Genomic DNA, 14,901 nt, shown 5'->3' on the forward strand with positions numbered 1-14,901 from the left:
TGCCTTCATTGTCATTCTTCTTTCATTTCCCTTTTACTTTCACCTTTGCCACATTTTACTTTTTTTATTTTACTTTTTTTTAAGTAATCCTTTATGCTCAATTTTCATGTCACTTGTTTAACTAGCTCCCTCCATATTGCTTGATCTGTTTCTTCTTTCTCCCTTCTTTCTCTCATTGCAAGTTCTCTTCAGCCCTCCAGATTCAACCTTCTCATTCCCCATACAAGCAGCAGCACCAAATCGATCAGAAGGTACCCTGCTGGAGGCATTATAGCACAATCTTTCACAGCTATCAGACACTCCTGCCTCCAGCTTCCTTCTCTTCCCAATCCAGAGGACATAAGAGAAGTCAGGAAGCAATAACGAAGTCTGGGAATGCTATGCTCTCTTCAAAAGCTTTGAGGATTCTTTTTTGCCCTCACTTCCAACTTCCCAGGGGCAAAGAGGAAGCTCCTATACGGTTAAGCTGTTTTTCTTCCTCTTGACAAGCTAGCCAAGCTGCCGCTGAAATAATATTAGTTTCACATGCAGAGCAAAAAGGAGTTGAAATCTGTTTGTTCTACGAGTGACTAAGTATCAGTGTTATTTCACACCTGTGGCCCGTGTAGAAGAAAGGTGTTGGTGAAGTCCCTTGCGCTGTGATTCAGAACTGCTCCTCTTCTGGAGAAAGGAAAAGATGATCCCCACATTGCTGGCTGTCTCCCTGTTCTGAGCCCAAGCTATAAGAAAGCGAAGCTCTCCGTAGCACCAACTACTGCCCAGCTTCCCTTTACTTACAGCTGTGGGGAAAAGAATACCCGTTCCTATGGCACCTCCGTCCCTTAGACCAGGGGTGGGCAAAATGCGGCCCAGGGGCTGGATGCAGCCTGCCAGGCCATTCTATCCAGCCCACAGGGCCCCTAAAAAATTTAGAAAATTAATACTAATCTGCCCTGGGCTGCCTGTCGAGCAGCCCTCAATGACTTGCCGAAACTTGGTAAGTGGCCCTCTGCTCAAAATAATTGCCCACCCCTGCCTTAGACATACCACTGGAGGACCAGCGATCCATCCCTCCTACTCCACAGGCCAAGGTCCTGAAGGAGCAGCCAAAAAAGTGACAGGTGATGAGGCAACTACAGTGAGAGGGTACCCAGTAAGCTATGGGCAGCTTCAGGAGAGGCATTTAATGGGAGACAGGTTTCTAGTGGACTTTGGCAGAAGGAGCGGCTTGCCTCAAAACACAGAAGGTTCTACATGCGGGGGGGGAAGGAAGAGGGGAAGGAGAGTGGGATCTGTCCTCCTGGCAATTCACAAGCATCTTTTATAAATAGTAGGCTCTAAGAGAGCCCATTAATTCAATCCAGTTTTTTCATAAGATTTTATGATCTGGACAACTGCCCACTTAAGACTGGACTAAAGTCCAACTAATTGCCTCCAGCTGGCAATAACTTTCGTCATTAACCAACCCAGCCATAGTTCCCCACGTGATCCAGAAGTGAAACATTCCTCCTCCCATGAGACATACAACCTATGTACATGCAAAAAAGACCATTTTCAACAAGGTAATTCTAAAGAAATAGTGAAAATTACCCTCTTTTAATAAGTCCGTTATATCTGCCTGATATCTGTTTCCAACTCGAATTTCTCCTTTATCAGCCAAGAGAGTCTTTTGTTGTGGATCATACACTAACGAATAAAAGAAGAAATCCTAAAAATAAAACACAGCAGGAAAAAAAAAAAACAGCATTATTAATATTCTTGGTACGCAATCACCAGTTTTTACCTATAGGTTCTGTTTTGCTACCTGTATATTTTTAAGTCAGGTGGATGCACTATGAACCAAACACCAGTTTTAGAAACCAAAATGAAATGTTACAACTTTCTTCTGTCTGGAATGTAAAACAGTTCCTCAACAGACCTTTCACAGCTAAAGTAAGCTACTCCCTCTGAATGAGGCTCTAGTACTACAAGGAGCAACATTTCAGGATGAGGACATCCAACCAGCAGAACCATCAAATAAGGAAGGCAAATTTAACCTTCTGCAAACTGGAGAAATCTTCTCCTTCCCTAGGAGATCACATTATATGCAGTGCTGAACCAAATAAAAAAAATAATACTGTACCTTACAATACACTGGATGGTGATCAAAAAGCATTTTGGCAGCCATGTCCATTTAAGTACCTACTCACATTCTCAGGGCTTGTCCTACCCCCTTAATGTCTGCTCCACAATTTGCCTAGATTTATCAGGGGCTGGGAGGAGGGTAGAGAAGGGGACTTACTGATGCTACAGTAGCTCTATGACTTGTCTACATGGGACTATTTTGCTACATTAACACAGGTGTGAATTTAAATTAATGGAGTTATAAAAAAGATAATTCTCCACAGATACATTGTACTTCTGGTCCTCCCCTCTACCCCACTTAAGCTTGTACCACTTTGAAGGTGCTTCAAACAAGTGGCAAAAAAGTCACCCTTATACTGCAACAAGTGCATCACCCCAGAAGAGTGCAGGATTACACCGGTAATAATTATATCTGTTTAACACCGCTAATATAACTGGTAAAACTTTTCTATGTAGATCAGCCCTTAGTTATACTAAGTCAGGGTGGGCAAAATATGGCCTGCAGGATGCATCTGACCCACCAGGCACTTTCATCTGGCCCACGGGCACCCAACCAATGAATTGTATCCTGCCCAGCCCTTCCCCCCACAAGGGTAGGAGTGAGGTGCAAACATATACACACACCCCACAACATACCCTAATTGTGCCTTGCTCCCACCCTGGTGGGTGGAAGGGCTTGGCCCAGCCAGCAGCAGCTTCCGGGCAGGGCTGCTGCTGCCACTGCTGCAGCTGCTAGGGCACCTGCTCATCTTTCCCAACATCCCACTCGCTCTGGGCAGCAGGCAGGGAAGTGGTGGGGGCAGGAATGGGGTGGAGCTGCAGCTGGGCAGGGGCAGAGAGCATGGGTCTGGGATTGGAGGCAGCCCAGGGTGTGATGGGAGCATGGAGCTCAGTTGGGCAGAGTGTGAGTGTGAGAGAGGGTGGGGATCCCCCCTACCACTCCCCTATATGGCATGCAGACCACAGGGCCTCAGTACAGAGCACGAGTGTCCCCACCTGCTGCTGCCAGCAGTGGGGGCTACGTGCAATATGGCGACTAGGGGTGGAGCAACTGTCAAGGGGCAGGGCTACCTATGCAGCTTGACAGCTCACCAAGACTTATTAAGCAGTCCTCCAGCAAAAAGAAATTGCCCGCCCCTGGACTAAGACAACAATGCCTTGTGTGCTCAGCAAATGTAAGCTGGGATAACTGGGACAGATGCCTGCCTATTAAGTGTTCACTACCTTCTCCAGTTTTGAGAAGGAAAAGTGCCAGATACAGACCTTAAAGAACCCATTTTCCGCCATCTCTCTCCCACCAACACCACCCCTCAGAAGCAAGTCAAGCAATGAGCAAATAGTGAATTGGTTCTAAATGGAAGCAAAGGATTGCTAGTTTTTCCCACCACATGTTGCCCCATTCTGTATCAACCTCATTTCAGGCTCTGTATCAACCTCATTCAGGCCCTTCCTTACATATGCTTAACTTGCATTCTCCTCCCTTCTGTTGCTTTGTATCATGTGCAGACAGCAGAAAAGAGTAAATGATAATCCCCATCTCCATGATTCAAGCTTGAAGTAGAAGGTAGTGCCACTGAATGGTGACACAGACCATTGATCTCAACTGAGAGGATAAACTGTACAAGCAGAAGGAATGGAGAAAGCCATTGTTAGTTTGCAACACAGATTGAAGCCTCATGGCAAAACTATTGCAACCTAAACACTTAACTTCATATGTTGCTTCTGCTTCCCCAGCTCTACTTGTTGCATGCAGTCATCCAAGGCTGACAAGAAAATTCACATTACGTTTCATCCCTTCTCTCTATTTTTATTACAAATGGTATACAAAATTCCAAAACATTAAGTCACAACAGTCTTGATGCACTATATTTTTCCTCCATTGTCAAAGTGCCCTTTTTTAGATTAAGGAAAAAAAAAAACAAAAAACCAACACTGGTGAAATAGAGAGAGCTTGCCAGTCAGAATGCCTCATGCAACCAGATCCATCTTGCACCTAAAGACAAGGATTCAATCCCAATCTCCTACTGCAAAAGAAGCAGCTTATTTCTGCTTCTAAAATCCCCAAGGCAGGTGCAGTCTTTCTTTTGCATCTTGCACAACACATAACACACTGCTGTTGCTGAACAAAGGCCTGCATCCAACACTGATTCACAACCAATGGAACCTTCATATCAACTTGAATGGGCACTGGATCAGGCCCAGAAAGAATGACATCTCTCTGAGAATTTTGGGTTTCGTTTCTGTTGACATGAAGGTCTCTTTACATGGCTCTGTCAGTATAAAGGAGACTCAAAATGGGTGTAACAGTAATTTATGCAAGAGCAGCATAAAGAAGCTTTAGTGTCCATGGGAAATAAGCTCACCATTTCTTCAGTTATAAAATGCTACATTTAAGACTATGTGTTCTCACATAAATAAAAAAGTAAAAGGAGGTTCTCCTTTGCACATTAGCGCTACAAATGCAGGGAGTGTTTTATTTGTGTTACAAGGCCATAGTACCCATCTCTGGTATCACAGCATACCCAGTGCAACAGTAATTATTTTCAGGCAAACTGTCCAGCAAAACTACAAGAACTGTAGTATATTATAATACATGGCAGATTTGGAGGGGGCCCATATTTGCAAATTCATTACTTAAAGCAGCCAGAGATGGCAAGATGGCAAGTACAGAACAATGCCAGTGCAACTCTTAGCTGGCAAAGCCAATTCTGCTGACATTTTGCCAGCCAATCCCTTCCCCTGGCATAAATGGAATGAGGTGGGCTCATCACCAGCAGGCATAAGCAGGGCACATGTCCAACGTTGCTGTCACAATTGTAACAGACACCAATTACGGATTTGTAAAAGTTCTTTGGTGAAGACGTCCAAAAATGGAAACCTAAACTTCGACTTCGAATCTTGTATTCTAAGCCCCAAGCCTGCTTCACATATTTTCTACATTTCTTTCCTTCTGCCAATAAACTAGCTGTTCTGCACGTATAGGCTAGAGAATTTAGATGCTCATTTGTAAAATAAGCAAACAGTTTTTATTTACAAAAAAATGTTACATTTCTCTCCCCAGAGCTGTAGCCTGCAAAACTCATTCACTATGGAACAGAAGGTCCTTGGGTTTGAACTCACATACGGGCACTATGTGCACAGGCCCAATCCCAGATATCCAGTACTGTTTTTTTCCTTTATTCATGGGAGCCACTATTTAAAGAGTGGAGAAAAAGAAAAGAATAAGAAAGGAGGAAAGATACATAGATCTACAAATACATGGAACTCCCATGAATGTACAGAAGTCTTTTCCCTTTCTTTCCACTCTCTTTGATCTTACAACACATGCACACACACACACTCTAAAACCTTCCCTTCTCGTTTCTTTACCCTCTATGCTTATTGGTGTTTTTTACCAAGGCAGAAAGGACCTTTTTAGCAACAAAGCACTCTCAGGAAATGTTCTCCCTTACTGCAGTTTCTCCCACAAAATGTCTGGATAAATATAAGGACACAAATATACCACAAGCCCAAGCACTTGGCTCAACATCCCAGTGAGAAAGGAGAAAGTTACTTGCCAGGGACCACCTTGGTTCATCTCCCAGATCTGCAGCTGAACTGACCTGCCTCAGGCTGTGCAGCAACTCACCCTTCTGTTTCAGTGTGCCCATCTAGAACACGGGGATAATTATGCCTCTTCCTTTGCAAAGTGAAATATTTTGACGAGGAACACTATGCAAGAGTATGGCATTAACAAACTGTGAAACAAAATTAGTTTCACTAAGCTTTTGTTACAGTTGGAATTTTCTCCAAAGCCAGTTGGTGGTGATCATTTCTTCAAACCAACAGAACCCATTTGACACACTGCCATCTGAAAATTTCTAATTACTTAAAGAAACTTGACTATTTAATAATTAAGACATGTTTAAAATGCCTGAAATCTGAATGCCAGGCTCATCTTAATCTCAAGACTGTTAACAAAGTCAGAAATATGTTTAAGGAAGCCTGATGATTAAACAGATTCCAGTTTGCAAGAATGATCTCCTTTGATTTTTCAAACAAGATAAGGAGTGTTAGTTGCCCTACTGTTTTTAAACAAGTCAAGTATTTCTCTTATACAATACTTAAGTCTTCTCAAAAGGAAAACATCACCCTTGCAGATGTGTTTGATGTATCCACTGAACAGTATACGCACATATACTGTAACATTTAAGTGATACTGAATCATTATAATTCATTTGCATCTTGAGATGCATGAAATTTAAAAGAAAACTTGCTAATAATCTCTGGGGGAAAAAAAAAAAAAAAAGCTCCTAAAGTGTCAGGTCAAATGCCAAACAAGATTACCAAAACCAGCACGTAGCTCATAAATGTCAACGATTATAAATGCCCATAAAGGTATCAATACAAAATTTAAGTTGTACAGTTCAGAGTCACAAAACATAGAAGAAAAAGTAGGGCCCATGAACTAAAATCTTTACTAGTGATTACTGGTTTGATTAATTTTAAGTGCCCAGTCCAAGGGGCCAGATTTCCAGATGGCAACGACCTGGGAGTTTTTGGGGGGGGGGGGGGGGGGATGATCAGGCCCCCTTAAGGGAATCAAACAGGACACCAAAAATGGGGCATTTTAAGTTGAATCTTTAAACCTTTATTTTTTTAAGTTATTTCAGATAAATTTAAGTAACTCCTGTTTTACAATATCCATTATACAACATGAATAATATGGTCAGTTATGCATCTGCTTCTTCCAGCAATATATATTATATATTTCAGTTCTTCTCATCAATTTTAGCTCTAATCTTTGAACTTTCAGAATGGTGCACTGACAAAAAATTGGGTTCTCTTTACAGGAGAAGAGGTGACTGAGTATCACATGAACCCAAGTAACAACCTTACCTGCTAATCACAGAATTTTAGCAAGACAAAAAAAATGCAAAACCTGAAAACTGTGGTGAGCCTAATGTTTTCTAGTGACTCTGTCAATGCCCCAAACCCATCAAAAATGGGAGGGAGAATCTCCAATTACACTAAACCTGGATTTCTGCAACTAAACTGCAGCAAAATAACCTGATAAACTTTTCCAATTAAAAGAAAATGGCTCATACCTCTCGCTCCAAATATGATTTAAGGGATTCCGTCTCATTTAACAGGGTAACGCTGCATTTGCCTCTAAAAGAGAAAAATCAAGTTTTATTAATATATATTTACGGTTTTATGCTAGGTATTGGATAGCAATGCTCTAACTTTTGTGTAAAAGTTTTTGCACATAGAAGAACATGGGTATAGTATTACATTCTGTTTCTTGAATCCCAGAAGTATAAAAAGAAGTAGTAATTACCTGATGTGTGTGGCTGGTAAAGATTCCAGCTGTCGCGAGAGAAAGAGTTCTCGGTGCCTTAACTGATGCTTCTGTTTTTCTGGCAAATCAACCATTTCTGGGTTTTCCATCTCTTCTTCCATCTCCCCTAGTTACAAAGAGAAGAGGGAAGTTTAACAGCACCTTGGCAAACAGTACCTCTTGGCTAATCAGAGTATCTTGATACACAACCCTTATTAAACTCTAAATAATCACTATAAATGAACCAAACCAAGCTTTGTGCAGATAAGCACAACGTGAGGATTTGCATAATCAGATAATTCAGTAGAAATCCTTCAGTATCAGACCAAAAGAATTCCAATTTATCACCTAGAGAAGCCCAACATTCAGCCATTTAGGCTCACTGGGCACACATGTACAATTGTACACACACACATACACACACAACAATTCTCAAGTAACAGGAGCTCACCTAATCATTTCTCTCACACAGAAGTTTGCCACAAGTGCACTTGTCTACTGAAAATAAAATTGGCAGATATAAAGAGCAGATTTTTCCCTCTTTCAACTCATTTCCCATAGTTGTTCTGTGGTAACTTTCTCAGGTATATCAATTTTAAAAAGAGTGCTAAATATTACAGATGCCTTTTTCCACAATGCACTATACCCCAGCACCACACTGAATACTTATATTTCCCCTTCTGTTCCCCAATAGATGAGGCTGCTGTACCCCATATTGGTCTCCTCTTCCAGGGAGTGGAAGACTTAAATCCCCTCTCTCACCAAATCAGCAGAAGGCAGAGAGGGCTGCACTCAACTCAAGGTAGGAGCAAGCCTCATGCCTTTTATCATTCTGCTTGCACCAACCACAAGTCACAGGGCAGAATCAAGGCCAGAGGGAGGGAATACAAAACAGCTAAATGCCTGTCAGCAACCCAGCTAAAAAGTGTTGGCTGCAAATAATTGGCTTTTCCCTGGCTTTATCCCATCTCTTGGTCGCAACCAATTTTACATTTCAATCCTTCATTCTTCAGCCTTTGCAGTATGCTTGTTCCAATTCTGCAAACATGTTAGATTATACCTGAAGTACATAAGATCAACTCCAACCACACAAACACACAATGGAGTTTGTTTAAAAACAACAACAAATCCAACCAGTATCCCAGTGGGGAAGAATTATCCCAAGATTCTGTGTCAGAGAAAGATCTTTCACTTTACCTCCAATTGCTGTATCTGGTATAACTACTTATCAAAGAGGCATGGCTTCTAATACTGAAGTAAGGAAGATCCTCTGGGTCAAGATACAAGGGGGTTCAGGAAAGGGAGACCTGGTGGTGAGAGTCTACTACAGGCCTCCCTCCCAAGAAGAGGAGATGGATGGGGAACTCTCCAGGGAACTGACTGAGGCAGCCAGCACCAAAGACCTGATTGTCATGGCTGCCTTCAGCTGCCCTAACATCTGTGGGGAAGACTATTCAGCCAGTTCCAGCAGGGCAGCCAACTTGTTGGGAGCTACTGACAACCTGTTCCTGACACAGGCTGTGTAAGAGCTGACTGGGGGTAAAGCCACTCTGGACTTGTTGACCGAAAGAGAAGACGTGGTAGGCAACCTGAGGATTGGAGGTACTCTGGACAACAATGATCACGATCCAGTTAGGTTCACCATCCACTGAAAGGCTGGGAATTCAGTCAGTAGAACTGAAGTCCTGGACTTCAGAAGGGCAGACTTTGGCAAACTCAGGAGTCTAGTCAGAGAGGCCCTCTGCGACCAGCAACTGGACAACTTGGGAGTTTAGAAACGGTGTTGCTTCTTCAAAGGGGCAATTCTTACCGATCAAAAAGAGACCATTCTCACACAGTCAAAAAGCAGGAAAGGAGCCAACAGACCCACTTGGCTAAAAGGGATATTAGGTAACTATTGAAAAAGAAAAAAAGAAGCACATAATCAAAGGAAAAATTGTTCAGCAACTAGAGGAGTACACTTATATAATCAGAGTCTGCAGATGAGACACAGAAAGCTAAGGCAGGCATGGAGATCAAGCTGGCAACTAAAATAAAGGACAACAAAAAGTCCTTCAATAGATACATAAGGAGCAAAGGGAAAAAAAAAATTAAGCTCCACTGTGGGACCCTTAATATGGAAGGGCAGGCCACAGTTGATTCCCAAGAAAATGCAGAACCCCTAAATACATACTTCACATCGGTATTCCTGAAATCCAATGGGAGCTGTTCCCAGGGAATAATATGGGGAAGACAACAGACCATATGAAACGAGTCCCAAACAAGTGAGGGTACTCTTAGAACACCTGGACATTTTCACATCTGCTGGGCCAGATGACCTGCATCCGAGAGTCCTGAAAGAACTGGCTGAGCTTATAGCAGGCCTCTGGTGAAGCTGTTCAAAAGAGTCCTGGAACTTGGGAGTGGTTCCAGATGACTGGAAGAGGGCCAACATGGTACTTATTTTTAAGGAAGGGAAGAGGGATGACCCTTCGAATAGTATGACTTTGGTCCTGGGGAAAACGTTTGAAAAAAATTGTTAAGGATACCATCAGTTACAAGCTCATAACTGGTGGGGTATTAAGAAGCAACCAGCAAAACTTTTGTTGAGGGCAGATCATGCCTGATAAACCTAGTGTCCTTTTATGACCAGGTACCTAACCAGCTGGACAAGGGACATGAGGTTGATATCATTTACTTAGACTTCAGTAAACCCTTTGATTCTGTTTCCCATGAGATTCTGTCAGTTAAATTGGAGGGTACTGGCCTAGACTAGTCTACAGTGAGGCAGATGGACAACTGGCTTAGAGGCTAATCCCACAGAGTTGTAATCGATGGGATGGCCTCAACCTGGAGGATCATCTCCAGTGGTGTTCCCCAGGGATCAGTGCTTGGACTCATGCTCTTTTACACACTGATTAATGACTTGGATGAGGGGGTGGAAAGCTCAGTGATAAGTTTGCAGATTATACCAAGCTGTGGGAAATGCAAGCACATCAGAGGATAAGGTAAGGATCCAGAATTAAACTTGACAGACTGGTTCTATGGGCTGAACAGAATCAGATGAGGTTTAAAAGATAAAAGTGCTGGGTTCTGCATCTGGGTGGGAAGATGCATCACTGTAACTACATGATGGGTGGTGGTATACTGGCTGGCACAGCATCTGAATGGGATCTGGGGGTCACAATCAACCAGAAAATGAACATGAGCCAACAGTTCAATGAGGTTACCAGCAGGACACAAAGCACTCTGGCGTGCATCAGCCGATGTGTTGCTGATAGATCCAGGGAGGTGCTCCTCCCTCTCTATTCAGCATTGGTGAGGCCACAGCTGGAGTACTGTGTCCACTTTAGGAAGGATGTGGATAAGCTTGAGACGGTAGAGAAAAGGGCCACCTGTATGATTAAGGGTCTGGCAGATAGGCCCTATGAGGAGAGACTCTGGGTACTGGGCCTGTTCAGTCTGAGTAAGAGGAGACTGAGAGGCAACTTGATAGCTACCTACAAGTATGTCAAGGGTAAGCACCAAGATCTAGGGGAGCAACTCTTCAGGAAGGTACCCCTTAGGAGGATGAAGACCAATGGGCACAAGCTAAAAAAAAGAGGGAAAGTTTAGGCTAGACGTAAAGAAAAACTTATTTTCCATAAGGGTAACTAGAATCTGGAACACTCCCAGCAGAGGTAGTACAGTCACCATCCTGAGAGGTGCTCAAGAGGAGGATGGATACGCACCTTGTTGAGCTTGTTTGAGCCCAATAACCTCGTGCCTATGGCAAGAAACTGGACTTGATGATCTTGCAGGTCCCTTCCAGTCTATGATTCTCCTGAGGAAAGGGGATGTCACCAAAAAATATACACATCAACCTGCCCCTTTCAGAGGGGAAAGGGAAAGCTCTTCTTTGGGGTTCCCCCAAAAAGCAGTTTTATTTGGTCTCCTTCTCTTAAGAGCCCCCCGCATCCAGCCCTAGTGTGGCTTCACAGGGGACAAGCTCTGGCTTTTGAGATCTTGGCTCTTCTTGGTCCCTGGCTTCGCTGGAGATCTGTAGCACCCCCACTTCTGGGAGCTCCTTTTCTGGTCAGCTTCTGAGAAGGAGGGAGGGTGTTTGCTTCTTTAAAAGAAGAGGATTATCAGAGTGCTGATGTCTCAAGCAGTACAGCAGACACTGCTTCAAAACAGATTTTATTGTGCCATTCCAGTTCCCCCAGTCCTCACTTGGACTTTACTCTGCCCGCTGTGGGACCTTCTCTCTGCCCGCCCCCTCAGAGCTCCACTCACTCTCCTCAGGCTCAGCCAGCCACTCTTGTACCCAAACAATTACAAAATTAGAGTCGTAACCTGGGGACAATACAGGGTGGCCACTGATGGATTCCCAGAATACAAGACATCCCCTGGGCGAGGGGTAGGACCCCCAGTCCCCTCAGCCAATCAGTGGTGAAGGGTGGGGCCACTGGCACCCATAGCCAATCAGCAGCAAGTGGCAGAGCCACCACAAAAGACTGCTGTTCCATCCAGGAACCCTATGCCAGTGAACCCATAACACGCTGTGAAATGAGGGAGAGCAGTGCTAAGATCAGCAGCAAAACTGTGAGCCTCCACAGTCCAGCTGGCAGAGAGCCTCACCTTGCTCCCCTTGCACCGTGGTTTCACATATCCTGTGACTCTGCCCTTCTCTGCAGACAGACCAGCCTTGCGAGAACGTGGCACAGCAGGTGAGGCTAGGCTCCTCCCCCCACCCCTCCCCCTCCCCCATGCACACACTGGGATCCGGTCTCACTCCAGCCCAGCTCCATGCTTGGGAGCCAGGAACACACACTGCACAGGGACCTCCCCCCCACCCCCCATCAGCATTCAGCACACACACTGGGCACCCGGTCATCTGCCCTGGCCGCATTCTGGTCAGAGTTGGGCTGAGTGGAGTCAGTGGGTGTTGGATACCTGCGGCAGTGCAGCCAGCTGCCTGGCAGGACCTTCTCTTCTTTCCTCAGGAGACAGACAGGATTGCCTGCCCCAGAGGAGAAATAATGGCTTACTGAGCTGACTCAGCCACCCAGGAGCCCAGAGGCCCTGGTGCCCAAAGCTCCTCCTCCCCATGCAGCAGGACACCCCAGGGTCTCACTGGGCTGCTCTGTGGGTGTGAAGATAGTGACAAGAGCCTCCTCTCAGTCCAACAGACATTGCAGCAGATACAAATGCAGTGCTTCACCCATCTACTCTCAAAGCCGTTACTTTGTGCTGAGGCAGTGCAGCGGGGTGTGTGTGCAGACCAACTGCCCAGCCCTGGCAGCTCAGCAGCACCTGGGACCCAGGCCCACCCGCACACACGCAGCCCAGGGTCAGGGAGCTCAGACGTGCAACAGTGCCTTGACTCTCGCTGTGCCTGCACATGCACTGCAGCCACAGCTCCTTGCAGGTGCAGAGGAACCAGCCTCTGGGATCTTCCACCACCCTCCCTCCTTCCCCAGCTGGCTCAGAACCCTCTTACTCCTGGGTTACACACCACCATACTTCTAGGCACAACCAACAGAATGACAAGGACAAATGACTGACATTCGCTTTCACCAATGAACTGAGAAAACAGGACTTTTTGCAGTCTGGTCCTCATTTAGGAATGGACAGGGGACAAGGAGTTTAAAAATAGAATGGTCCAGTATAAAACAAGACCAATGGCCAGCCTAGGACAACAGTCACCCAATACAGTAAAACATTTAGTCATGAGGAACCAATCAAGGGGACAGTGTCTGGGCCCTGCTACCAGGCCCAGACTGCCATCTGTCCCTGGGGTGAAAAGGGCATATAGATGTCCTACTTAGGGAACCATTTACAATCGGAATGCACCAATAAAGATCTTTGAGCCAATACCAATCACCGATTATTAACAAGCCATATCAGGCAATGCCGATCTGATTGCCGATATGCAACCTGGCAGCTTGGAGAGCAGCATACGGCCAGTAAGTCTGTGGGGGACAATGGGCGCAGGGGAAGGAAGGGGCATTGGGGGGGACAGACTGAGGCCCCCATGGTGAGGGAGGGAATGGGGCAGGCACTGCCCAGCCAGGGTGGAGTAGGGCATCGGACAAAGCTCCTATGGGCAAGGGCTGCACTCGGGGTGGGCAGCAGCAGTGCTGGGAACGGGGGTTACAGGGTGGGCTACAGCCACCCCAAAATTCACCATACCTCCCCTCCCACCCTGAGCAAAGCACTGGCCCAGCCCCCACCACCAGGAAGAGCCCGGCACAGTCCCCAGCCCCAAGCATGCGGCAGGCAGGTTACCTTCACCTTGCACACAGATTTGGGGGGCACATGCCCCCCGTGGCTCCCCTGGGGTGCATGCAGTGGCAGGAACTGCTCCCCTTCCCACCTCTCCATCCCCCACTGCCCAGCCCCAGCAGGGCAGTGCCTGCCCCTGCCCCACGCTCTCCCTCACCGTGGGGGCTTCCATCTGCCCCCCCACACACACATACCCCTTCTCCCCCATAGACTTACTGGCTGGACACCGCTCTCCAAGCTACCAGGTTGCATTCCTGGCCATGTGCGTGGTGTGGCTGCACACATGCACCCAGAATTTATCAGTGACATTATTAGCCACATCAGCCAAAAAAGCCAAATTGCCAATACTATTAATTTTCTTTTCACTGGTGCCGATACAATATGGATCAATGCATCAGTACACCTCTAATTTACATTTACAGTAAACCCTGCCCACACTTATCCCTGCAAAGCGCTCCCCACTGGAACTGCAGTCTAGAACTTAGCCCACTTTGCTGCCTTTGTCACAGGGCAAGGGGCTGTAAAAATAGATTTTTTTCCCTCATAGAGAATGCAAGTTAGCTACCATATTTGCCAAAGAGCATGGAAAGATTTTTTGGATCACAACAGACTGAACTTTAAAGCCTTGCATATGAATAATAACAAACACTCATTCTTTTTCATTGCTACTCTTAAAGAGCAGACTTATGCTTGCAGCTTAATCCAATACTCGTAGCCAAGAAACACTCCTCCACCCACCACAAAATTTACAGGCACAGATGTGATTAACACAGAAACACACATCATATCCATCATACCCTTAAAGCTTAATCATTTATAACCTTCAAAGTTATCCCTAATCAAAGCAAATGCAAAGGGAATAGTTTTCTTTTGCAAAGTGTTAAACTGCACTGGTTTTAAACAGGATATTCTGCCAAAGAAAAGAAGAGAAATTGAATGTTCTTCTCAGGTTCAGAATAAAATACAAACAGATGCTTTGTTTTACTATGCCGACACAAGACCCAATAGGTTATACACCCTTTAAGTGAACTGGCCCAATAAGGAAGGAGAAAAGCAGCAGCATAATTAAACTAGGAATGGGACATATAATACTTATTACACTACATAAGCTATTAAACACATAGCAGCATGCATTTACATTTTAATACTTTCCTAGCAACTGGAACACAGAATTTACATTTGTGACAGTTTCATGGTTTTGTAATTTATTTACTGAAGTGGATTCTGCTTTA

At 45.1% G+C, this 14,901-nt stretch overlaps 1 protein-coding gene across 4 annotated transcripts in view; it reads right to left on the bottom strand.

Moving 5' to 3' along the window:
• Positions 1-14,901, bottom strand: part of MTA1 (metastasis associated 1) — a 122,720-nt gene that overhangs the window by 66,995 nt on the left and 40,824 nt on the right. For all 4 annotated transcript variants that reach the window (XM_019530736.1, XM_019530734.1, XM_019530737.1 and 1 more), the window contains exons 4-6: positions 7,424-7,550; positions 7,191-7,254; positions 1,570-1,687 (exon numbers count right to left, since the gene is read on the bottom strand). In XM_019530736.1, the coding sequence (XP_019386281.1) occupies positions 1,570-1,687; positions 7,191-7,254; positions 7,424-7,550 (309 nt within the window). The remainder of the gene's footprint in view (positions 1-1,569; positions 1,688-7,190; positions 7,255-7,423; positions 7,551-14,901) is intronic.

This window comes from Crocodylus porosus, unplaced genomic scaffold, assembly GCF_001723895.1.
Source record: "Crocodylus porosus isolate Cpor-Errol unplaced genomic scaffold, CroPor_comp1, whole genome shotgun sequence".
Taxonomy (NCBI): Eukaryota; Metazoa; Chordata; order Crocodylia; family Crocodylidae; genus Crocodylus; species Crocodylus porosus.